Genomic DNA, 26,057 nt, shown 5'->3' on the forward strand with positions numbered 1-26,057 from the left:
ACACCTTTCTGCAGAGCCTCCTAGCATGCAATCAGGACCAGGAAACCCTTTGCAAACTGAAAGTGATAGCTTGTAATTTAAACACAGTTTTCAACACACTACAATTAATCCCTGGAGGAAGTGGGGCAGGGATGGTATTGCTCCTTTGTCACATGATTTCTTCCATACATTGACTTCACTGAGCAAATTATTAAACTCACACTAGATAAATACAGAAGAGTAAAGAACAAAGTTCAATAGCCATAAAAGGGATCTGTAACAGGAGAAAGTTTCGCTTCAGCCTTAATCCCCGTACAGCATGTAATGGCTGCCCCAGATTCTGCTATTCAGGTAAGAAATCACATTTTAGCTAAAACAGAAATAAAACTTGTCGTGTTTACAGGGATATTCAGATGGATGTTGGCCTAGTGATCTGGTAAAAAGAAGCCTCACTGGCTGATTAAATTTGAGAATTAAAATTAGATTCTTCCAGGTCTGAAACTGCATGACATACAAACATTACTGTCATTTGCAGGTAAGAAGGAATTTGCTCAGAATAGTTTATGTTTCACCTTATTTCAGGCATTAATCTCAGGAATAAAGTGAACTAGCCAACAGACGTGAAGAAAGATGAGGAATTTGAGGTTGTTTCTGTATGGGAGAGTTTTCAGACAGCTCCTTATATTAATAATGGGGTGTGAGCATTGTGCTTTTTTTATAAAACAGTAACGATGATTAAAAGAGCTGTGTTGTCAAATCAGCCAAGACAAAGAAAACTGTGTTCTCCACTGCAATGTATTGGTTTTGCCACAAGTGCACACAAAAAAGTTGTCTATAAATGCTCTCCTTTTGTATTGAAAAATTACATATGTCCAGTGTTTTCCAGGCAGTTTATACATAAAATTATGGATGGCCAACCTTTTTGTGTATGTATCTGTATCAGTCTGTGAATGTGATTTTAAATAAGGTCTATGGGTGACAGACACCCAAATGCTATTGAAAGTTAATGACAGTTTATTTTTTAGCATTTTATCTGTGTTTTGTCTGGTATATGTTTCAAAGGGGACGTGGAGATAATGATAGTTTCTGATCCCTCTTGAGAGTAAAATATTTTGAAAGTTAAGACAGAAACGTTTGACCCTTTTTAAAAACACATCTGATTCTGCTTTCACACAGGTGTAAATCTGGAATAACTCTATGGATTATATGAACAGAGAATCAGGCCTATCTATTCCCTCCCCCATTTTAAATCTTTGTTTCCCTTTATTTCCTTCCACACCTAGTGAAAAGCAAACTCTGATCTTAACTTCTGTGTGCATAGAGAGCGTATAGACTGATCGACAGAAAGGTGCATTGATAGAATTGAGAAGTACAGTAATGGGAACTGATGTGTAGTTCCATTTTGTTCTGCAGGAGATCTGGCCTCCATTTCAGCTATGATCTTTCATTTTCCTTTCTTGGGAGAATGCTGGAACTCACCCTTACAGAGGACTGAGTGCCTAGCGTGCTTTGCTGGGTGCCCTTACTGGACTCCAAGGAGAATCCAGTCCCATTCCAACCTGAGCTGGGTTGGACTGAGTTTAAAAATATCAAAAGAATTATGTGGAATTTACAATTAGATGGGGGGAGGGATGGATTGTTATTCAAATTCTACACTGAGCAATCTTTCCTATGTGACTTGATAATGGGGATATATTATTAGCAGATAGGTTTGATCAGAGGGGAGGAAATGAGGAACAATTGTACTAGGGCCCTGAGCTCAAGGGGGGGCCCAAAACCAGAGAATCATAGAATCATAAAATATCAGGAGGTCATCTAGTCCAACCCCCTGCTCAAAGCAGGACCAATCCCCAACTAAATCATCCCAGCCAGGGTTTTGTCAAGCTTGACCTTAAAAACCTCTAAGGAAGGAGATTCCACCACCTCCCTAGGTAACCCATTCCAGTGCTTCACCACCCTCCTAGTGAAAAAGGTTTTCCTAATATTCAATCTAAACCTCCCTCACTGCAACTTGAGACCATTACTCCGTGTTCTGTCATCTGGTACCACTGAGAACTGTCTAGATCCATCCTCTTTGGAACCCCCTTTCAGGTAGCTGAAAGCAGCTATCAAATCCCCCCCTCATTCTTCTCTTCTGCAGACTAAATAATCCCACTTCCCTCAGCCTCTCCTCATAAATCGTGTGTTCCAGCCCCCTAATCATTTTTGTTGCCCTTAGCTGGACTCCTTCCATTTTTTCCACATCCTTCTTGTAGTATGGGGCCCAAAACTGGACACAGTATTCCAGATGAGGCCTCACCAATGCCGAATAGAGGGGAATGATCACATCCCTCAATCTGTGGACAATGCTCCTACTTATACAGCCCAAAATGCCGTTAGCCTTCTTGGCAACAAGGTCACACTGTTGACTCATATCCAGCTTCTCGTCCACTGTAACCCCGAGGTCTTTTTCTGCAAAACTGCTGCCTAGCCACTCGGTCCCTAGTCTGTAGCAATGCATGGGATTCTTCTGTCCTAAGTGCAGGACTCTGTACTTGTCCTTGTTGAACCTCATCAGATTTTTTTTGGCCCAATCCTCTAATTTGTCTAGGTTTTTCTGTATCCTATCCCTACCCTCCAGCGTATCTCTCAGTTTAGTATCATCTGCAAACTTGCTGAGGGTGCAATCCAAGCCATCCTCTAGATCATTAATGATCTGTAACATCTGCATAAATTCAGTGAAATGGGAGGGGGTGGGGCCCCAAATTTCTCTCAAGGGGCCTGTTAACAGATAGATAATTAGCAATACATGTTTTAGAGGCTGATCCAAAGCCCTGTTAAAAAAAGGCACTGACTTCAATGAGCTTTGGGTCAGGCATTCTATGAGGAATTGTATTCCACTCTGCGTGTGTGTAGTGATCACTTCATAGGTGGTATACAGATGTTACTTTTCTCACATTAAGTACCTGTCTAGCTAGCTCAATCATAACAGTCTACGATTTCAGTTCTCTAAATCCCCACTTCAGTCCTCAGTGTCAGTCAAGATGGCACTTGTCCCACAATCATCTTTTAGTGCTAAGAACTTACATATGGGTTTTTAATTAAAAAAAAATGTATCTGACAAAATCCCTTTTATAATCCCTGGGCATTTCCCAAGGGCCCTGGTGAGCACTACCTATTCCTTCCTTCCTGTGGGAAAATTATCAGTAAAGATAATAAAAATTCTGCACACCTTTGAAAGACTAAGTAGGGTCTGTAACGAGTATATTTCTTCAACACAGCTCAGTGTACATAGGAACATTGGTTCCAATCCTGCTCCAATTAATAGCAGGGTCGGGTCCTTTGTCTATAAGGTTTTTTTTTTTATTTTTCCTACTGTGTTGAGCAATTTCTACCCTCACAGCGAACAAAAATGCTGTTTGTTCTGCATTTGAAGAGACTGGAAGACTAAAGATTTCCCTTGGATGTTTCATCACTGTCCTATTGATGTCTTGAAAGCCCACACAGTGATGGGGTCCGTATTTCACTGGGTGACAGCTGTTCACATACTGACTTTTCTACAGATGCCACATTTGATTACAGGTAAATAGATTCTATGTTAAACATATGCAATGAAACAACTAATCATTACCAGGGCCAATGGAAAACTATAGATTACAAAAATGATGTATTCATATGTCATCCTTTACTTTGCGAGGTATAAGGTTTCATTAAAAAAAACTGTCTAAAATTTTTATTTTCCAGGTACATTTCCATATAACCAGTCCCCTCGATCCTGTTCAACCTCATATGACTTGACTTAAATGCAAGCCAAACAATCACATTACTTACTATTCTAATACAGCTTATCCATACAGACAAATGTATTCCCTTTGGGAGAGCAATTCACTTCTCTGCACCACTTAAGTGATACACAATCCCTCACCATAGAGTTAATGTGGGACTTATTTTGTTCATTGGACTAAGATAATTTACTAGGCAGGTTCTCATATCAATTTCCAGGGCTGTTCTTCATATTCCTTACATGATCACTAAAATTCACTATCAAAATCTGAATGTCCCATAACAGATCATATGGATCCACATCATTGAAGCCCCCATTATGGAAGAGCCATGCAAAACATATTAGGACAAAATCCAGTGGGCACACCTTTCAATATGCAAAGTGAGACACTTACTGATGTTAGGTAGTACCTATTTCCAGTGATAGCCCCACTTGAAGTCAGTGCTACAAGTCACAGGGTTAGTCATTGTGAGAAAGAATGGCAGAATATCGCATCTGTGACTAAAATACCAAATGTGTGATAGTATTTCAGACTGTTCAGATATAAATGTTTAATGGTGAGAGTAACTGACCAATTTTCCAAGGGTCATGGTGAATTCTGTATCACTGATATCTTCTAAATTAAGATTGGAGGTTTTTTCTAAAAGATCTGCTCTAGGAATTATTTTAGGGAACTTCTTTGTCCTGTGTGATACAGGTCAGGCTGGATGATCACAATGGTCCTTTAAGGCCTTGGAATTTATGGACCTGTGTATGTGCATAAGTGTGCCCATGCATGGTTGTGCAACTACCATCCCAGCTGGTGGTTCTTCCCATGTAGGAGTTTTTGGTGCTTTGGCTATGCATTACCAGTTCCATTTTTTCCTGTGTAAAAGTGCAACTAGAGCGGGGTGAAATATTTCAGCCAAATAGTTTATTCAATGAAAATTGCTGTTTCAGTTGACCCAAAACTATTTGCCGATAGTTTCCTATAGAATCAACAAACGAGAGCATCGACAATGGATACAACCTCTGTTTCTGTCTACACACAGGTCAGTTTAAAATCATCCCTCCTCAGAATCCTGTCATTGCTATCATTGGAGAAGTGGTTGTCCTGCCTTGCAATCTGACAACTCATATTAACCCTGAGACAATTACTGTCCAGTGGATACTTTCTAGACCCTCAGAAAAAATAGATGTGAGCACCTATGATGGACCAAATAACGAGGAGAGACAGGATGAGAGATACCGGGACAGAACGCTGTTCTTCCCAACTGAATTTCAAGCAGGAAACGTGTCTCTAAACCTGAAGAATGTCATTGTCTCTGACAAAGGGAAATACACCTGCAGTGTCTCTTTGGGGACCTGGTATGATGAGGTGGTGGTTGAACTGGATGTGACAGGTGAGTGGAATGGTTCTCTCTCTCTTCACTCTAAGGTAATGCAGTATATAATGTGGCAAAATGGCTGATGTTTGTATAGTGGGTCCTGCGCTTTTCTTGATGGGGGGCTGGGGTGCCACCCCTTGCCCCTGCTCTTGGGGCATCAAGGGCCCCGCTAGTGGCCCGGGAAGGTGGTAAAGGAGGGAAGTGGGGAAGGGGTCTGGGTTTATGCCTCACTTTGAGCCCCAGCCCCTCGCAACCCTGTGGGTTTCTTACCCTCTTCCACCTTGGATAGGGTTACCCTCAGTCCTTAGACGGTGGAAAAAGGGAGTCTCCCTGCCCTGCTGGGGCAGGGTCTCCCTTCCTCCTGTTCTCTGGTATTTCAATTATCAGGAACACACCTCCAAATTCCAGTCCTCTCCCCTCCCTCACACCACCCTGTCTGCCTGAAGCAGGGTGTTTTATTAGATTCCTGGCAGGGCCTTAACTGACTACAGGTGCCCCAATTAACCTGTAGCAACCCTCCCTAGTCTACAGGGAACCATGCCTTAATTAGCCTATGGCTTATATATCTCCCTTGACGACTCTCTCACTGCTCCCTGGCTCTGATAGGTATCACACTAACCATGTGGGGCCAACAGAGAGTAAAGGGACATGGGGGAGGGGCCTTCCTTGGCTCCAGGGTCCAATGTCCTTCCTTTACCCCTTCTTCTCCCCCTGTCAACAGTCTTCAGGGGAATCTGTTGGCCAGCTACAGCTCGCAGGCCAGGGTTTGATCCCTTTTCCCCCCTCCCCTTTGCAAGGGGGAAGGAAGATTTGGCTGGAACAAGGACCAGTCTCTCAGGCAGCCCCTAGAGGATCATCTCTAAGGGCTCAGTCTCACTAAGACTGTTGCCCTTTTATGGGGTTTACTTTCAACCCCTCTTCCTGGGGTGTGTTGTTTTGACCTCGTTCAGGGTGGCTTTGGGGCAGTGTGTCTTGTAGCTGTCTCCTCCTTGGCTGGACTCCCTGTGCTGCCAGTAGTCCCTGGGCAGAGCAACCTTCTTCCTGTTCACCTTCTTGTGCTAAGCTTAGACTTTTAAGCTCCTCCCCCTCAATAGAATCATAGACTCATAGAAGAATCAGAGAAGATTAAGGTTTGAAGAGACCTCAGTAGGTCATCTAGTCCAACCCCATGCTCAAAGCAGGGCCAACACCAATTAAATCATCCCAGCCAGGGCTTTGTTAGCCAGGCCTTAAAAATCTCTAAGGATGGAGATTCCACTACCTCCCGAGGCAACCCATTCCAGTGCTTCACCACTCTCCTAGTGAAAAAAGTTTTCCTAATATCCAACCTAAACCTCCCCCACTGCAACTTAAGACCATTGCTCCTTGTTCTGTCATCTGCCAACACTGACAACAGCCGAGCTCCATCCTCTTTGGAACCCCCCTTTGGGGAGTTGAAGGCTGCTATCCAATGCCCACTCAGTCTTCTCTAAATAAGCCCAGTTCCCTCAGCCTCTCCTCATAAGTCATGTGCCCCAGCCCCCTAATCATTTCTATTGCCCTCCGCTAGACTCTCTCCAATTTGTCCACAATTGTAGTGGGGGGACCAAAACTGGACACAATATTCCAGGTGTGGCCTCACCAGGGCTGAATAGAGGGGAATAATCATTTCCCTCAATCTGCTGGCAATGCTTCTACAAATACAGCCCAATATGCCGTTGGCCTTCTTGGCAACAAGGGCACACTGCTGACTCATATCCAGCTTCTCATCCACTGTAATTCCCAGGTCCTTTTCTGCAGAACTGCTGCTTAGCCAGTCTGTCCATAGCCTGTAGCGGTGCATTGGATTCTTCCTTCCTAAGTGCAGGATTCTGCACTTGTCCTTGTTGAACCTCATCAGATTTATTTTGGCCCAATCCTCCAATTTGTCTAGGTCACTCTGGACCCTATCCCTATTCTCCAGCATATCTACTTCTCCCCACAGCTTAATGTTATCCATAAAATTGCTGAGGGTGCAATCCAACCCATTATTCAGATAATTAATGAAGATGTTGAACAAAACCAGCCCCAGGAATGACCCCTGGGCCACTCTACTTGATACTGGCTGCCAACTAGACATCGAGCCGTTGATCATGACCCGTTGAGCCCAATGATCTAGCCAGCTTTCTATTCACCTTATAGTCCATTAATCCAATTCATACTTTTTTAACTTGCTGGCAATAATGTTGTGGGAAACTGTATAAAAAGATTTGCTAAAGTCAAGATATATTATATCCACCACTTTTCCCATATCCACAGAGCCAGTTATCTCATCATATCCGGTATCAAGCGGAGTGACTTTTTCCAATATTCCGAGGCCTCCCCCAATCGCCACCAGTGTTAAAAGATAATGGCCAATGGCTCCGCAATCACATCAGCCAACTCCATCAGCACTCTGGGGTGCATTAGATCCGGCCCCATGGACTTGTGCATGTCCAGCTTTTCTAAATAGTCCTTAACTTATTCTTTCACCAGTGAGGGCTGTCCAGTGCAGCAGTCTGTGAGCTGACCTTGTCGGTGAAGACCGAGGTGAAAAAAACATTGAGTTTCCACTTCTTGTAAGCTTTCTTACACTTCTTGTAAGCTTACACTTCTTGTAAGCTTTGTTTTTGTGTTTAAGCTCACTGAAGATTTCTCTGTTAAGCCAAGCTAGTCTCCTGACATATTTGCTATTCTTTCTGCACATCAGGATGTTTTGTTCCTGCACCCTCAATAAAGCTTCTTTAAAATACAGCCAGCTCTCCTGGACTCCTTTCCCCCTCATATTAGCCTCCCAGGGGATCCTTCTCCAGTTTCATATTGTAGCTCTGAGCAATCATACTGCTCCCTTACATACAATGCAACTCCTCCACCTTTTCTCCCCCGCCTTCCTTCCTGAACAGTTTATACACATCCATGACAGTGCTCCAGTCATGTGAGTTACCCCACCAAGTCCAGGCAAACCTTGCAGGTGTGTCTTGTCAGCATGGAACAGGCCAAAGAGGGGTTCCTTAGCCTTCCTCATACCAGGTGAGGGGGTATCCCTTCACAGGACTTAATGTAATTCTGTTGAACTCAATTAAATTCTATGGAGGATGAGTTTTATACAGGGAGGGCATTATGTTAGAAGATTTCCCTACAGAACTAAGCCCTTATGTAAAATGTTACCTGACACATCTAGGTCATACCATGGTGCATTCCACTTAGCTCCCAGGTCACGGCATACAAACACAGAAGTTAGACAAAAGCCATAAAATGCTGTTTCTGGGAGTTTGCAATATAACATTACCTAATTTCTTAGAATCCAAAACCCTAACACACAATAACCAAAAAACAGAGAGAGACAAAGCAGGCTGATCCTTATACCAGAGAGGCCCAACTCACCCCACATTGCTCTAGGCTTCCTCTTTGCAGACTGACTGCTGCTAAACCCAGATTCACACTTCTCTGCAGAGCGCAGCACATGGGACCCGGAAAAAGCCCTGAAATTTAAAGTGACAGCTTACAGTTTGAACTGAGTTTTCACCACATCTGCACACCAAGATATCTGGGTAAATAGGAGTGTGTCCACAGAGGCTTTCAGGTCTTTGAGAGATTCTGAACTGCTATAGGCAAAGATAAACAGCTCCAATGTATAGGTTTCTTCAGATACAATGTCACTATTTTAACTTAACATGGGAAGAGTTCTTGCCCTGAAATTTCATATGAAGGGGTGACAAATTCTCTCAGAATTCTCAGGCAGCATGTGTACAAGGCAGTGGGAAATCCCCCTAACTCTGCACTGTTTGGGGAGGAGAAGGCAATAACAACTTTTATTTTTTCTTTGTAGCTAGAGGTGGTGAGACTTCCATTTTCATGGAGGACTATGCAGACCAGGGGATTGGCCTCACCTGCAGGTCGGAGGGATGGTTCCCTGAGCCCCAGGTGCTCTGGTTAGACAGTAAAGGACAAAACCGACCAGAAAAGCCTACGACCAGCAACACAAAGACATCTGTTGGAATCTACAATATTGAAAGTGCCATTAACATAGAACCTGGCTCAGACAACGAAGTCTCCTGCAAAATAATCAATAACATACTAAATACAGCGAGCGAGTCCAGAGTCCTAATTTCAGGTGAGTGCACATTGGGATCAATGAATGTAAGGATCAATAAAGAGGCTACTTGGTTAATGAGATGGGTTCCATTTTTCTCTCCTCCTTTGTTGTAAGAAATAGATGCCCAGAGTTTGTCTGGTCTAGCAGGTGGAGCATTGGGTTAGGATTTAGGAGGCCTGAGTGCTATTCCTGAATATGCTGCTGACCTGCTGACTGACACTGGGCAAAACACTTCCCCTCTCTGTGCCTCAGTTTGCCCAAAACTGGGGATAATAATACTGACCTCCTTTGTAAAATGTTTTGAGATCTACTGATGAAATGCCCAATATAAGAGCTAGCTGTTATCTTCTTTTAAATACTTGCCTGTCAGTTTCCAGCAAAAACCCATTTTGATTAGACCGAGTTAAAAAGTTTAAAAATCATAATTTGCACAAGTACATTATTAAGTGTTTTCTTTCTATATAATGATCCAGCTTTCATAGCACATTAATATGTAACAAAGTTGCATGGCATTTTCAATATTACTAAAAGATAGGGAAAACTGTTTCATTCAATGTACTGATACATCATTGAAAAAGAGGATAAAGTTAAGGTGGTGTGTATGACCTTCATTTTGGTCTCTCCTGATTCTTCTGTGTTTAATTTTTCAACATTAACGTTGAACTGAAGTTTTCATTATTATTTAATGGTTATTGGGCAGATTCCATAGCCCTTACTCATACTTTGAAGTACTCACCCAGGTGAGTTGTCCTATTTAATATCTGTTGAGTGCAGGGATTCTGTATTGAGTTCAAGCCTTGCCACTGACTTGTTTTATCGTCTCAGAGAAGTTGCTTAACTTCTCTCACTTTTCCTACCTCAATAGGGAGTTATGATATTTTTCCCACCTACTTCACATGGCTGTTGACAGGGTTAATTAATTTTAGTGCATACAGAGAAATGGTTTAGATCATTAACCTGAGTAACTCCACCAAGGATACTACTTTTAGGTTCTCTACCTCTCTTCCTCAGTAGAGGATCTTTCTGCCTTTCTTCTTATTTTATGCTATTTCTGGTGGGAATGCAACGGCAAAGATATGCATCTTGCATTTTCCCCAGTAAGCAGCAGGGGCTGTGCCCAGGAGGTAGCTTGGATATGACTTTCACCATTTCATGGACTGATGGAGAACAAGTTATAATATAAATATGTGCACATTAAAACCTGTTATTAAACATGCATACCATTTCTTTATGAATACTAGCCCTGAAAGGGTATTTGAGGTAAATCCTGCGAACCTTACTCATGTGAGACATGCCAGTGTCTGAGGTGTTTCTATCTGCATGAGTAAGGTGAGCTGGGTGTGGCTGAAGGTGTGTGCTTTTCCAGAACACATTGGAGGAGCCCACAGATCTGTTCTCCATGATATCCTTCCTTGAAGATGTGTAGAATCTTTTGATCTACATTCATCTAGACTTTGTTCTGTCAGAAAGAAACAGCAGTCTTTAACTTCAAGTGAAATCTGATTTCACCAGGTCCTCAGACAGACTCCGTTTGGTGGGCCTTATAATTTTCATGATGTTTCGTAAGAATTATTGGAATGTAACTGACATTTTCACATATTTTTCAGATGTTTTCTTCCCAACCACCTCCCCTTGGATGGCTGCTTTCCTGGTCATTTTATTTCTTAGCATAGCCCTTATTGCTGCTGTAGGGTATAAATTGAAAAGTAAGTATTTCTTTGTTTTTCCAATAAATATGTGAAAAATGTTTAACCAGATGATATGGAATTCTTTAACTATACTAAAGCCAAACAAAAACTGAAATGAGTTTTCTAGGGGCAGATTCAGAAAATTAAATATAAGGGTCTGTACATTATAATTCCTTACCAAATAAGTCCCTTGTTCTGAAAGACAATTTTTAAATTCCTCACATATAAATATATTCAAGGCCAGAATAGACACCTATGGATGGTTCAGCATTACAGACTTAGCGTTCATGACAGTCACTGTTTCAATCAAAACTATTGTAGGATGCTATGAAAAGTGTCTCATTTTCAAAAGGCATTTTAATTTTTTTCAGAGAATAATGACACAACATCTCGATCAGGTAAGTAACTAGGCAGGTGAATGCAAATTAATATGAACATATTTTATATCTTGATTTTGACACAGTCCCAGGGAGCCTGTGGAATCCCCATCACTGGAGAGTTTTTAGAACAGGTTCGACAAACACTTGTCAGAAATGGTCTAGGTTTACTTGGTCTTGCCTCAGCACAGAGGGTGGGACTGGATGACTTCTCAAGGTCCTTTTCAGCCCCTACATTTCTTTGATTTTAGAACAAAAGTTTAACGTAGCAGTTGCTGTTCTGATCTGAGAAGCTATTTACAAATTACAGGAGATGGGTGGGTTTGTTCTGTTTTAATTACGGTCAACAGCTGTGTGCTTTTAATATTTGCAGTATGCATCAAATGATTTCATAGGAGTTGGGGTTTATATTCAGGAATTGAGCAACAGCGATTATTGCCATTAGTGACTCATTAGGAAAGTTTATTTCCTTCAGTTATAAACTGATCTTGTTATTAAAATAGACCACATTCAGGCTCACCTTCTGCCATTCATCCTTATGTGGACATTGTTCCAGAATCATTAACAGTTGTAGAAAAGTGTTGCTCACGTACATGAAGAAATCACTTATATCCTCCAATATAGACTAGGTAAAGTATAAAATTCAAGGCCTTTTATAACATAGGCACTGGAAACAGGAGTGATTGCCTCCTGCTGGTTGTCTGCCTGGGAATTATGTTTGGCCATAGTGGATTTGCTCTTGGTCCACAAGATTCATTCAGGACTAGGGCAAGACCTGGACTTATTTAAAAAGCTGGGTGAGCATCTAGTGCCTCTGATCACTCATTTCCCTTGTGGGTGTTCATCAGGTATCGTTGAAATGTCAGCATCCCATAATATTTTTCTGGTAAAAAAAAATTCTTCTTCAATTAAAGTTTCACTTTTAGTCTTCTTCAGCAGATTGTAAGACTCATGATCGGTTCTATTTATTTCACTTCACCAACACTTAATTGTTTTGGACTCCTTCCTTAATTTTTCAGCTCTCCCAAAACTTCACTCTGATGCCCCTCTTTTCCCACCCAAATCATTTTATCAGTTGATATCTGATCCTGTTCACTGATGGCTTTGTCTGGCTCACTCAGAAGCTGTCCTATAAAGTCAGAGGATGTGGGTTGGGGGGATATGCTGAGGCAAGGGGTTCTATAAGCATCCTGACATTTTCACAGATGATGGGCCATCCGTTGCTTTATGTTGTCAGATTCTCTGCATAATCAGTGAACTGGAAGAAACCATCTTCCAATACAGTGAATGAGGAGATGATCTTCAAGTGAAACAATCTGTTCCTGTCTCCTAAAGCAGGTTTTTCCTAAATGGAGAGAATCTGGTCCTGTATTTTAAAGCTGTTTTGTGATTGAAATAAGGCTTTGGGAAACTTATAAGAGTAATTAACATTGCAATGTGTTTCCATGTATTTGCAGTAACTGAGAAGAAAACAATGGAAGAAGGTAAATATATTTTTTATGTGATATAACATAAGGTGTTAGGAATATTTCCATGAGTCAGATTCATGGAGACAATATTACATAGCATGCTGAAATTTTTCAAGACATTAAGCACAGAGGTATCAGTCCTTACCCAGGTAAAGGAATCACTGAGGACTAGAACTTTTGTTAATATAAGAATCTCTGAATCTATCTGTCACTAAGGGATTACACCAGGGCTATTCCCCACTAAAGATTTACTTATGCCCTCGAAATAAGGCTTATGTGAGATTTAGGCTATGTACACACTACAGCTTAGATCGGTAAATTATCACAGAATCATTGAATCATAGAAGATTAGGGTTGGAAGAGAACTCAGGAGGTCATCTAGTCCAACCCCCTGCTCAAAGCAGGACCAACCCCAACTAAATCAAGAAGTTATGTCACTCAGGGGTTTGAATAAACTCCTAAGTATACCTAAGTAATGTAAATTACACCGATCTAAATGCCAGTGTGGACAGCACTATGTCAGTGGGAGAGCTTCTCCTGCTGACAAAATTACAGCCACTTGTTGTCTGAGGATTAATTAAATCCAGTGGAGAGCTCTTTCCCATCAGCTTAGAATGGCTACACTAGAGAATTTAGCTGCACCGATCCAGCTGCATCACTGTAATCTCTCTAGCGTAGCCATAGCCTTAGAGAGCCAACACTTGTCTTGCGCATGAGTTACGTCTCTCTTAAATTTTAGTCTGAGGTCTTAAATAGGAATTAAGATATTCATTCTGCACTGGGGAGAATTTTGCTGTGAGTGAGCTTTGCTATCAAGCATTGCCAACTTCCCTCCATAGGGAATGTAGCACACATAATAATTAGAAAGCCACTAAGTATGGGTAATTATGAGTAAACCTAGACCTGCTGCTGCCCTGTCTTTCAGAAGACAAGAAGAGTTAAAATAAAATTTCATATTGGGGGGAAAAAAGAAAGGAAAGGAAAGAAGAAATTACAGCAAAGTCATTTCCCAGTCTCATGAGCTTCCATATTTCAGTTCCGCAGGTACTCTCAAAAGAAACTTCAAATTACAGGAACGTTATTAGATCACTGATGCATTTAAGTGAAACAAGCCTAGGCTGAAAACTGACATAATACTTAAGCATTTGCTCAATTTTAAATACCCAAGTAGTCTCACTGAACTCTTAACTCAGGTGCTAATCTCCTATCAAATCAAAATTAAAATCAGCTTCTGTATGTTACCACAAACAAGCAAAGTGAAATCAATCAAAAGTGGATATGAACTACAACAAAAAACTAAAAAGCTGAATCTTAATCCACTACAAAAAATAAGAAAGAAAGGAACCAAGAGTACAATTAATAAAATGACTGAATAACTGTATGTGATAGATTAAACAAGACTAATCTTTAGACTATCATATAACACTAGAAAACCTTCATATGTAAGTACAATCTGAGCATGAAAATTTATTATGTAATTTACTTCAAAAAAGTATTAATAGATTTTGATTCATGAATGATGGGGATCTGTTTGGTTATATAGTTTCATTGAGATATACATAGGCAGATTATGTTAATGTTGGCTGAAATAAACCGTTTGTCCAAGGCAGTACTCCTCTGTCAATGAAATATATTCTAATGTCTAAGGCTGTATGTGAGAGATATATCAAAATCACGGGAATACTGCATTTTTCAACAAGGTCCAAAGTTTGGCCTGGTCAAAATTTTGGAGGCGAGGGTCACTATTGTTTCTTCCAGAAAGTGTTTATGTTCTGTGGAAAACCTACAGTGTTCATACAAACACTGCAGATTTCTAAAACAAAAACTTTTGATTTTTGCCTGAACATTTTAAACTTTTGGTTGTTGCATGCAGATTTTAAAATTGTGTGTTTCTGACAAAAAAAGTCCCATTTTCAGTTACACCTACAAATGTAGTGAACTATACAAATATTCAAATGAAGTAAAAAACATTGTGATATTCTCATGGATTAAATCAGTGAGTTTACACTGGATTTGCACCAGTGTAACTGAGAGCAGAATTTGACCCATACCGTATGAATGATATTATTTTAAAATAAATTATAGATATAGGTGTAAACTGTAATGCATATTTCATAAATGCCATAAAATAGACTAAACAACATTTGCCTTACAATGATATTTAAATATCATTTCTTTCAGAAAAAGAACGTCTGCTCTCCACACTAGGTGAGAATGCAAATGCTCTTATGGTTCATCATTTCTCTTATGTGTGTTCATGTGCATGTATAGAAGAAAGGCCACCATCCCCAAGTATTTTTGTCTGGTTAACAGGCCCAGTCAAGTTCTTATAGGAGTTTAGATTTTCAAGATTAATATGGATAATTGAATGCAGATCATTTCCAAGTGAAATGCTCTTTCTTGGATGTGTGTGGAGACATTTAGATTTTTTTAAATTTCATGGGTTATTTATTATTTTAGAAATTTTTTTTCATATCCATTTTGCAAAGACTTGAATCTGGTTTAACTATGGAATAATACGGAATAAAGTGTCACAGTCCAGCTCACAGCTTTTCACCCAGGACCCCAGGAATTATTTTGGGGCAGTTTTCTGGCCTACGTTATAAAGGAGGTCAGGTTAGATGATCACAATGGCCCCTCTACCCTTGGAATGCATGAACTCTTTCAATTAAAACCAATCACTACCCCAGTAACATGTTTTTCATTCATTTACTCTTTTAGAGACAAACAAAATGACAGGTAAAACAGGTAAGTCTCATTTTATTAAAATGCTCAGTGTAGACAGACAGAGCTTTGCCATAAATGAAAATAAGCTGCTTTATAAGAATGAACAGCAGCACATTTTTTATTTGAATGACTATTATATGTATTTTATTTTCAATCACTGTCAGAGATTATAATAAATAAATAATAAATGGGCTGAATGCTAGAAAAGGTGATCATACATAGCTGCCTTCTTAGCGACGTCATAATCATTGCTCCCATACTAGGGACTGGATAGAGATCTCCACTGGTGTCTCTATGCCTTTGACCCTCTCCTGTGCTCTCTCTCCCTGTGGGACATCATTTGAACACACAGCTTATACTAGCTCTTCTAAAACAAGGACTCATAGATCATCTTCTTCTTATCTCTTCTCTCCATTCAGTCACACATCTCTGACTGCCTTTCAGATACCACTCCCAGGCTGTCTTGCCACTAGCAACCGCAAAATGAATTTATTTCCCTCAAAATCCCTGCTCTCTTCCTCCCTTCTCTATCGCCCTTGGAATGCAGCTTTGTCATCATTTCCTTCTCCTCTCTCTCCGTTTTCCCATAGGTTCATGGAGTGGGCAGGATTTGACTATTTTGTGTTCTTCCACAATGACATTGGCTCATTCTACTCAATTTCCATCACCAAAAGCCTTCTCCAGCTTTCAGCTTGACCACCACAACGTCCACCTTTATAACCTGCTAGACCCTCACCGCATCCCCTCCCACTTTCCATTGACTCAAATTCTGCTTCACTAGTCACCTAATTTCTCACCTGAGCTAAGTCCACCCTTCTCTTAATATTCTTTCACTGGCTTTCCCTTGCAATCTACATAAAAGATGAGATTGTTGTCCTAAAATTCATCTCCTGTCTGATTTCTCCAAAATAATTTCTCTTCTCTCCTCCAGCACCTTCTTTGCTCCACCTGCAACTGCAAATTTCATTCCATTTTTCATCCATGATTTCTTCCCATGTGTCCCTTGTGCTTTAAATCTCACAGACCAATGATGATCCAAAGTGCCTCCACACTATATAACTGCAAGTCTCTTATTAAAACACATTTCACTTCTTTTGCCTGTAAACCCGAGCTCCACAAAGTAGAGCTGCTTGAAAAAAATGGAAACAATTTTCACAAACATTTTTTTCCAATTTTCCCCTTTTTCCATTTATTATTTCTTCACAGTTCTGAAATAAACAAAAAAAACTGATCTGCTCCATCATATAATGAGATAAAATAAATATTAAACAAACATACACACATTTAAAGATTAATTGTGGAACTAACTAAGAGGACTCTGCTAAACATCTCTGTCAATCACTCTTTTTGCTTAGCATCCTTCATCTCTACAGGAAATTGTCAGTGTACATTACATGCTCTTAGTGGCAGGAGCCTCGTTGTGTTAAATGTCTTAAAGCATGTAGCATGCTGTTGGCAAGCTACAAATAATAAAAATAATGACAGAGATCACTCAAAGCCTCTTCAAGTGTTTTGCACTCTATTGTTTGAAATAAATGGCACACAGACTGAGTCATAAAAACAGATGGCTATTAAATATTGAGTGAGAATTTAGCAGGATCCCTGCTATGCATGTGTAATAGCATAATTCTCTATGAATAGTTTTCACATTTTCCATGGATCACTAACTCTTTGATCACTCTCTCAGTTCTTATTCTCTCTCTCTCTCTCTCTCTCTCTCTCTGCTGTTCATTGCACTAATTTTAATTACTATTTTGCAGCAATTCAAGACATACAAGAAAATATTGGTAAGAAAACTTGTCTATTTTGTTACTTGTCTTAGAATAAAAGAGGTGAATGTTCTGGTGAATCTGTCTAGGGCATCTTGAAGGTGAAGCCCAATAAATGTGGTCAGATACTAGCCTGTGAGACTCTGCTTCTACTTCAGGAACATAAGATCTGCCCTACTGGGTCATAGCAAAGATCCATTTAGCCCGCTATCCTGTCTCCAACAGTGGCCAGTACCAGAGCTTCAGGGGGAGTGTACAGAGCAGCCAATTCTGAGGAGATCCATCCTAAGCTTCCCATCCTGTCTTCTGGCTATCAGAGATTTAGGGTCACCTCCAGCAAGAGGTTGCATCCCCGACCCTCTTGGCTAATACCCACTGATAGATCTGTCCTCCATAAATATATCTAGTCCTTTTTTGAACCCATTTATTAAATTGGCCATCACAACATACCAGGTTGACTGGGTGTTGGGTGAAAGTAGTACTTCCTCTTATTGTATTGAACCTGCCTATTAATTTCATGGTGTGCCCCCTGCTTTTTGTATTTTGAAAGCAAAGCATGTGGCCCATTATCCCCACTCTTTTGGGATTGAGAAACATTCTCCTTTGATCATGAGTCTATCTTGCTTAATACAGTGTAACAAAACTGTGGGCACAAATCAATTGTATTTATTTATTTATTTATTTATTACCATAACACCTAGCCAAACTCCACTGTGCTAGGAGCTGTACAACATGTATTAGATGAATTACAGTAGCATCTAGGATCCCAGTCATGGCACTTGCTAGGTGGTGTGTATTATTTGTTAGGTGAGCTACAGTAGCACTTAGTATCCCCAGGCATAACCTAAGAGCCCATAGTGTTCTGTGCTGTACGTTATTTAGTAGGTGTATTATGGTAGTGCCTATGAACCCCAGTCATGGAGCACGACCCCATTGTTCTAGGTGCTGTACAAACACAGAACAAAAAGACAGCCCTTGCCTCAAGGGGATTACAATCTAAGTAAGACAACGGATGTTACTATTCTACACATCATGGCCACTTGGACGTCCATGACAACAGCACAGATGGAACCCAGATCTCTCCTATTTCTATAACACAGGCACCTACTGTTTCAGCTAAACAAATGTCTTCAATAACTGTAAGATGTATAGGGCTCGTGAAATGCAGTTGAACAGTTCTGATTCCATCCAGCAGAAGGCACTGGTGATACACACACACTTGCAAAAACATTAAAATGTTGTGGCCCTGTCTACCTTAGGATTATAGCCTAGATGCTAAGGGTAATGACATCTTCATACTTACACAGATTCAGGTATATAATGATAGGATGTGCCCTAACCATAATGCTGAGATTATCAATATTAATGCTTGGGACATTTTGTTTTTTTAAGAAATTATCTTCATTTTAAAATCACGGCAGTCATTGGAACTACAACAGGGATGAATTTGGATCATTTAGTTTTTGCAACACTGCTATTAGGGAGACAACAATCATATGAGCTAACACATTCTACACTGTACTTCAGTATGACACAAAAATTGTGAGGCAGGACTCAACAGTGCTAGACCATAGCACTGGTAAATGATGATGTTTAAGATAAGAACTGAAAACGTTTATTTCTGGTGCCTGATTGTATCAGGTACAATAATTTACGTAAGATTTATGAGGCTACAACTACAAAAACAGACCTCGGTAGTCACTTTTGGCTGGAGGCACTTTGAATGGCTGAGTTAATGGGGGACCACACTGCAAACAATTGAATATAAAGATGTTGGGGAAGTATTTATATAATGGAATGAACCAACATTTCTCTCTGCTTTGTGTCTTTGATAGTCACAGCACAGAGATTGTACCATATCATTGTCAATAACATTTATGCCTAGGATTTTCAAGGGAGCTTAAGGAAAATAGGTGCCCAGCTCTCATAAATCTCAGCCTCAGTGGCCAAGTGATTGCCACTCTTCCCGTAAAGAAACTCTAAAACTAAAAGCTCAGCTCTCACTTAGGTGAGTAGTTCCATTAACTGGAATGGGACTGTTAGCATGGTTAAAGAGCTACTAGCACAAAAAAAATTGTATGACTGAGCCCCGTTGTCTAAGCATTGTTTGTACAGAGTTCTCAGAATTTTAAAAACAGTATCAGAAAAGAACTAGTTAGGGTCAATGACTGGAGTATCCTTCCATTTCAGATCAATACTCAAGAGAGCTGGGTAAGTTGAGTTCTTTTAAATTATCCACTTATTCTTTAAATTAAAATGATAATTATTGCTCGTGCATTAACTAGATTAAACCTGCATAGAGATGAGTGTGCTATAAACACATGAGTAGGCAGACAGAAGATATTTTAAACTCCATTGTATTTCACTATGCCATAGATTGTCAAGGCAGTAATTGCTTTTTCCCTCTGTAGAATTCAGAAGAGCTCAGAGCTATGCAGGTAAGCTGCAGTGCATACAGTAAACCTGTTATCTATAAATTATGAGATTTTTTTATTTGATACATTAATATTTGAATTAAAAATTATTCCTTGTGCATTGACTGGATATATTTACAGATGATATAAACATATCTTGTATCTCTCAGTCCATCGGTACCTTAAATTCTATTGTATTGACCTGTTTCCCAACAGCAGTAATTATCTGTTAAGCACTAACAAGGAGCTCAGTGCTGTAGTAGCACGTTGACAGTCTGGTCCCTGTCAAGAACAGTTTACAGTTAAAGGCCCCAGTCCAGCACAGTGTTTAAACATGAGCATGACTCTAAACATGAATAGCCCTGTTGTCAGTTGTTGGCTATGAGTGTGTTCTCTCTGTGTGGGCTATGTCTGTGTTCTCCCTGTGTGCTATGTCGTCACTGCACAGATTGCTGACACAGCAAACCTCAATAAAACTGCTCAATAAGACCACAGACTTGGTTCAGTAGTGAAGACTCTTGGCCAGGTTTATTGTCAATGAAGTACGGTAATAGCACCCGGCAGACTCTATGGGGATATTAAGACATGTATGCCCATTGCAATGGACTCAGGTCAGTGAGCGGCAGGACTCTCCGCTCCCACCAGTCCAGACACCCCCTCTGTGACCCCTCTTTTATACACTGATACAAACACATTATGTATTGCCCCTCTGGCATGGTTAGTTACCACCCTTTACCTCATACCTATTGGTTCACTCAAAACATATCTATCCATCACACTGTCATCCTGACCTTATCATTAGGAGGGGTCAGTGTGTCCCAGTACTATTTTTGGGGAGTGTATTTACACTGTAACCTTGTGTTCCGATACTACCCATCTGGAATGTGTTTATGTGAATACTTTGTATCTAGGAGTGTTTGTGTTTTTGCAATGCCAGCCCTGTCCTTGCCAAGTTCATGTATTGGATAGTGAACTTGCAAGCAGGCATCTACTTTGTAACAGGGCGTGACTTTTGCTCATAACCTGACTTTTGCTAACTTTCCTTTATAGCAGCAGGGCCTGACTTTAGTTCAGGCCTTAGGCCTCATACCAAGCCCTTTATTCCAGGCCTTATGTCTCAGGTTCTCTCTTTCTACTACAAGCCCCATTATTGGTGCCTAATAAATAGAGAAAAATATTCACACACTACATGTTATGGATAAAACCTAAATGGTACTTATGTCTTATAACAAGATTTTGTGTGTATGTGTGTTTCTGCAACAGCATTTTGCTGTTGTGGGTTAATATTAGTGATGTTTTACCTAAGAAGAAATGTCAGTGTAGAGAGGATATGTGCCTTGCATACTAAGAGAAGAGGGGTCACCAGGAATAAAAGGGAGCATGGGAAAAGGTATAAAGATGAGCGGGAGAAGAATAAATAGGGAAAGTTGGGGTGAGAATCTGGTGGAGTGAAAGATGAAGGTGCAGAGGCAGGTTCCCTATGCAGAGCCTTGAAGATGTGGATGAAAAGCATGATCCTGATGTGCAGAGTAAGAGGAAGACAATGGAGGGATTAAAGAAGGTGACTGACAGGTGAGACAGTGAGACACAGAGCAGGTGAGGAGCCTGAATTGACCTCTTCTGGTTTAAATGAAAGTTGGGATGTGAGATGCAAGTTACGGAGGTGAGAGAGGAGGAGGTTGTGGGAAATGTGGATGCATGTGATGACCCAGGACTGGAGAAGCATTTTACTCATAGGGGTGGGCAGGGAGAGGTGGATTGTTGAGATGTTGTGAATTAAAAACAGACAAGGTTTGTCAGCAGGGAGACAAGGTGAAGATAACACCAAGGTTGTGAGTCTGTGAACCAGGGTTAAGACAGAGCTGTCACCAGCAGTGGAGAAAGGCAGGAGAGTGAAGGTCTTGGGAAGAAGACTGAGTTCAGTTTTAGCTATTTGGCGATTAAGCTGGCAGCAGAACAGAGTGTCTGCTGTGAGCATTCCCAGAGCTCTCCAGGCAGAGCAGAGTGCACCATCTTAAGTGTGCTGCTTGACGCTCCCCTTCATGCTGGGAGCTCTGGGATGGACCATGTGTCTGGAAGATCAAGCCTGAAATAAGCCTCTTAATTAAAGACAAATAAAGTAATTCCAGAATAGAGCTCCACTCCAGGATTAATTCACCCTTTGAGTCCAGTTTTTAAAGCACTTGTGGTTTGTAATACAACACTAGAATTTCACATCCTTCCGGTCAGTTGTGGTGGCCTTACGACATGGCAGAGCATTGTGTGATTCTTGCCTTTAGGTGTTTGTGTGTGTGTGTGTATGTGTGTGTGTGTGTGTGCACATGCATTATACAGCACATAGGGTGATGAGCATTCTGACCTGTTCCAAGGAAGCACTTGTAGTCAATTGAGCTACTCATGTTTTGATTTGCTTTGCTGGGCTAGAGAGCTCAGCACAATTCAGGATCAGACCCCTAGTACTTTTCCTAATTATTTTTCCATAGCAACACATAGGAAGTATCCTGCTTCTCTTCACTAAAGGGGCGGGAGCATCTGAATAGCACATCCAGCAGTCATCCAGCCACAGCAGGGCAGGATGGGTCAGAGCGATGTGTTTACAATATGCTCCTTATTGCTCCTTACTGCTGCTCACAAAGGAGCAGCTTGTATCTCACCTCCAGAAATTGCTTCCTCCTGGCCCAAAGCCAGCAGATGTCGCTCCCTTGGAGCAAAGACAAAACAGCAGGGACCTTAGCCAGCTCCCCTGCTGCCTTTCTCCAGTACTGGAGTGTAAGAGTAGGACGAGTTCCCCATGCCCTCTCCCTGCCCCAGGGCTGGACTTTGCCTGCAGAGTGTGTAAATTACTGTCATACTGTACCCATTATGCTGATATTTATATGAATTTGTCATTTTAAAAATCATTTCTCCCCTGTTTTTTTCCCTGTCTCTTCTCTTTACACTGAGTGTCCCTCATTCACTCCTTACTAACTAGGGGACCATTCTGGTTTCTCTCCCCAGTTCCCATCACTCTGGATCCGGATTGCAAACACCCAGAAGTCAAACTGTCAGAGGATCAGAAAAGAGTCTGGCAAGAACCTGCATCTCCTGAGCTGGATGCAGCCTCCGGGGCCCTGCTCGTGGTGGCGAAGGAGGGATTTGTGGCAGGGAGGCAGTACTGGGAGGTGGAAGTGGGGGAGGAACTGGACTGGGAGCTGGGGGTGCTTAGTCAGTCAGCGAGGGACAGAGTGAAAAGAGAGAAGGCAGAGAAACTCCCTGAGGAGGGATATTGGTTTCTGAAGAGATCCCAGGGAGTTTTTCTTTCAAGCATAAAAAATGATAAGATTGAAAAGAAGGAAATGCCATATGAAGTGATTGGTGTATTACTGGATCAGGAAGAGGGAAGAATCTCATTTTATAATGCAAAAGTGATGTTCCTCATCACAACTATCCCTGCAGAGCTTACTAATAACATTTTGTATTACCCATTCCTCGGTCCCAGGAACAACACAGGCAAGGAGAAACCATTAGCAATCCACCCCATCAGAGTCCCTATTCCTTTAAAGCCTCTGAGAAAGGAAAAATGATCTCTAGTTACTTTAGAGAAGTAAAATTCAAAACAGAGGGGAGAAGGGAATGTAAACATGTGAAACACCAGAAACAGTAAAATAAGGAAAGTAGAAACTGATGATAAAATAAAACACATAAAACAGAAGAAAAAGGACAAAAACGCTTGTCATAGGCCTGTTGACTCAGAAGTCGAAATCAATAAATTCTGAAAGGAATGAGACTTGTCTTCATAGAAGTATTTTTATTTAACTTTCTGTTGCATTTTTTTAAAATAGGAAAATACTTTAATGACAAAGTCTTGGGGGGATGTGTTGAGAGGGAAGGGAAATGAAATTGTGATTTGCCAAGCATTGTAGCAATAGTTAGAAAAGACACCATTATGGATGGCTACCCAAAAGAAGAGGATATAATCTTGCAATTATTCAGTTGCTGGTTAGAAGTTATATAGGAATGGTTATGAAGAAAAATTAAATTTCTAATACAAACCCTCAAAAAGCATATTAGCTCTCCCCTGTGACATCTAAAGCAATACTAGGAAGACAGTTTGATTATGCAATACAGAAAATTAAAAAAATTAAGGTTATTAGTAGAGTCTAATTTTATGCCCTCTTGGAAGTCCTCAGATGTTTTCTGCTGCCTTTTTAAGTGGTTAGACCTCAAAGAGTCATGTTGTCATTATGATGTATTTTTTATTAAACTGTCCATATTTCATTAAACACGGAACCTGCCTCTGGGTGTATTTCCCTGATGGGGATAATTCCCTAACTTTGGCTCTACTGATCCCAGTACATATAGTAGCTTTGTTAATACATTATATAAATCTCTAGGTACTCCTGAGTCACCAATGTAGCTTAAGCAACACAAAATTCATTATATTCCTCAGAAACCTTGAAGTAGTTACTTTATACATGACTCCTGGGCTTCATATTCTACTTTTCCCACACTACCTCAAGCAGTTTAGGAATTAAGATGAGTCACAAAGTGTTAGGAACTTTCTCAAGAAGTAAAGCCCCCTAGTGTCTCCAAAACACCTGCCCAGTTCATCTCAAATAAACAAAAATAAAACTATTCTACAGATGGAGGAAAAAAGATTTTAATACTTCTCCTTATAATTGGATTCTCTCGCTCTCTCTCATGATAAAATATATATTTTATATAAACCAGATACCAAGAGGGAGGCAGTATGACCTAGTTAATCAATCTCTGGAGCGGGGTTCATGAAACCCGAGTTCTGTTCTCAGTTCTGCTGCTCTTCTGGCTGACATTGGCCCAGTCACAGTCTCTCTGTGACTCAGTTTCCCCAACTGTACAATGGGGATAAGGAAACTGACGTCCTTTGTAGAACACTTAGAGATCTACTGATGAAAAGTGCTGTATAAAAGCCAGGTGTTATTATTACTCTAAAAACCAACTACATGTTCTTTTCCTTTTTTATTCTGCTTATTTTGTGTCATTTTATTTTCATGCATTATTCTTCCTCTAAGAAGAATCCAAAGCTACTTATTTCAATGCAACTGAAACAATTCAAAAATACCTGGTGCTTTAAAATCAATTTGAACATCACCTGTCCAACAAATACAACCTGAAATGATCCATTTGGATAATACAGCATCATGGTAGCTGTATCCAGTTACCATTTAGATTCCTGCACCCTGGCTTTTCAATTATACCAACTTCCTTCCGTTCTTTGGTGTATCCAAATAAACTGTCCTGAGTAAAATCCATCTTAAAGGATATTTGTTGCTCTTGTATTCAAACTGGGTGGGTCAAGGGGCAGAGATATTTTGAGGAGGCAGATTTACAGAGATGCAGTTGTGTCAGGAACAAATTATGGAATGTAAATCCCCTAGAGGGGCAAATTTGGAGGGATCATTCCCTATCAGCATATTATGGGGTCTAGACTCTTCTAAGGGACAGATTATAGAGTGTAATACCTCTGGAGAGTAGATTATGGGGACATTTAAACCAGGAATACATTATGAAGTGTAATTCCCGCCTGTGGCGAGACTATGGGGTACAAGTCCCCCAGGGTGAAAGATTGGGGGGAAGTTCCTTTTGAGGGTAGATAATGTTATTAGAACCCTCTTCTCTAGTATATCTTTTGGGGGCTCTGGCCAGGCCTATCGCCCCTGCTTCCAGCAGCTTGATCGGCTCAGCCACTAGTGGAGTGATATGGGACCCTCATTATTATTGGATGGCACACGCTGGGCAGGAGCTGCACCCCCTCTGAGCCAGGCCCCTTCAGAGCCTGTAGCTGCCCTCAGGGGCAATGCACTGACAGAGCAAAAGCCCTGCCTGAGCAGAGTGACACCTGAGTGCCCTGGGGAATGCGGAGAGAGCAGGAAGGGGAGGGGGGCACAGTATCATTAAGATGGGTTCCTGGGGCCTGCCCTTATTAAGGAATCATCCCTTAAATGTGAGATAAAATCTTCTCACATATGAGGGGTCATCCACTCCCACAGCCTCAGTCCCATCACCTGCAAGTCAGGGCTCTCATGAAATCACTGGCATCACCATAGCTTGGCAGGAAACAGATTTCCCTTCCTTCAAAAATGTTGGAGATTTCAAAACAATGTCCTGACCCACATTGGGGTGAAATTGAGATCTCTCATTTTTTTCCCAAAAGCCAGAGACATACCAGAGGAAGAAACCCAGCCACCCCTAAACAGTGCACTCACCTGGCATGTAGAAAACGCAGGTTTAAACCCCTTCTTCATCTCATTCACAGGATGAACTTGAATCTGCATCTTTCACATCACCCAGTATTTCCCTGGGCATGGGGGGTTGATGCTGGCAGACTAGGTCATATCAGACTGTATACAGGCCAATTCACTTGTGTATTAATATAGATCAAAATGAGCGCAA

At 40.9% G+C, this 26,057-nt stretch overlaps 1 protein-coding gene across 1 annotated transcript; it reads left to right on the plus strand.

Annotated features, from left to right (window-relative positions):
• The first annotated feature begins 222 nt into the window (after positions 1-222).
• On the plus strand, positions 223-23,344 carry LOC117870327 (butyrophilin subfamily 3 member A2-like). Its single transcript, XM_034757428.1, has 11 exons — positions 223-330; positions 3,395-3,540; positions 4,774-5,124; positions 8,936-9,220; positions 10,810-10,908; positions 11,262-11,288; positions 12,725-12,751; positions 14,918-14,944; positions 17,224-17,250; positions 19,644-19,670; positions 22,644-23,344. The coding sequence occupies exons 2-11, from the start codon at positions 3,423-3,425 to the stop codon at positions 23,207-23,209; spliced, it is 1,554 nt and encodes a 517-aa protein (XP_034613319.1). The 5' UTR covers positions 223-330; positions 3,395-3,422; the 3' UTR covers positions 23,210-23,344.
• Positions 23,345-26,057: the final 2,713 nt, after the last annotated feature.

This window comes from Trachemys scripta, unplaced genomic scaffold (genome assembly GCF_013100865.1).
Source record: "Trachemys scripta elegans isolate TJP31775 unplaced genomic scaffold, CAS_Tse_1.0 scaffold_26, whole genome shotgun sequence".
NCBI lineage: Eukaryota > Metazoa > Chordata > Testudines > Emydidae > Trachemys > Trachemys scripta.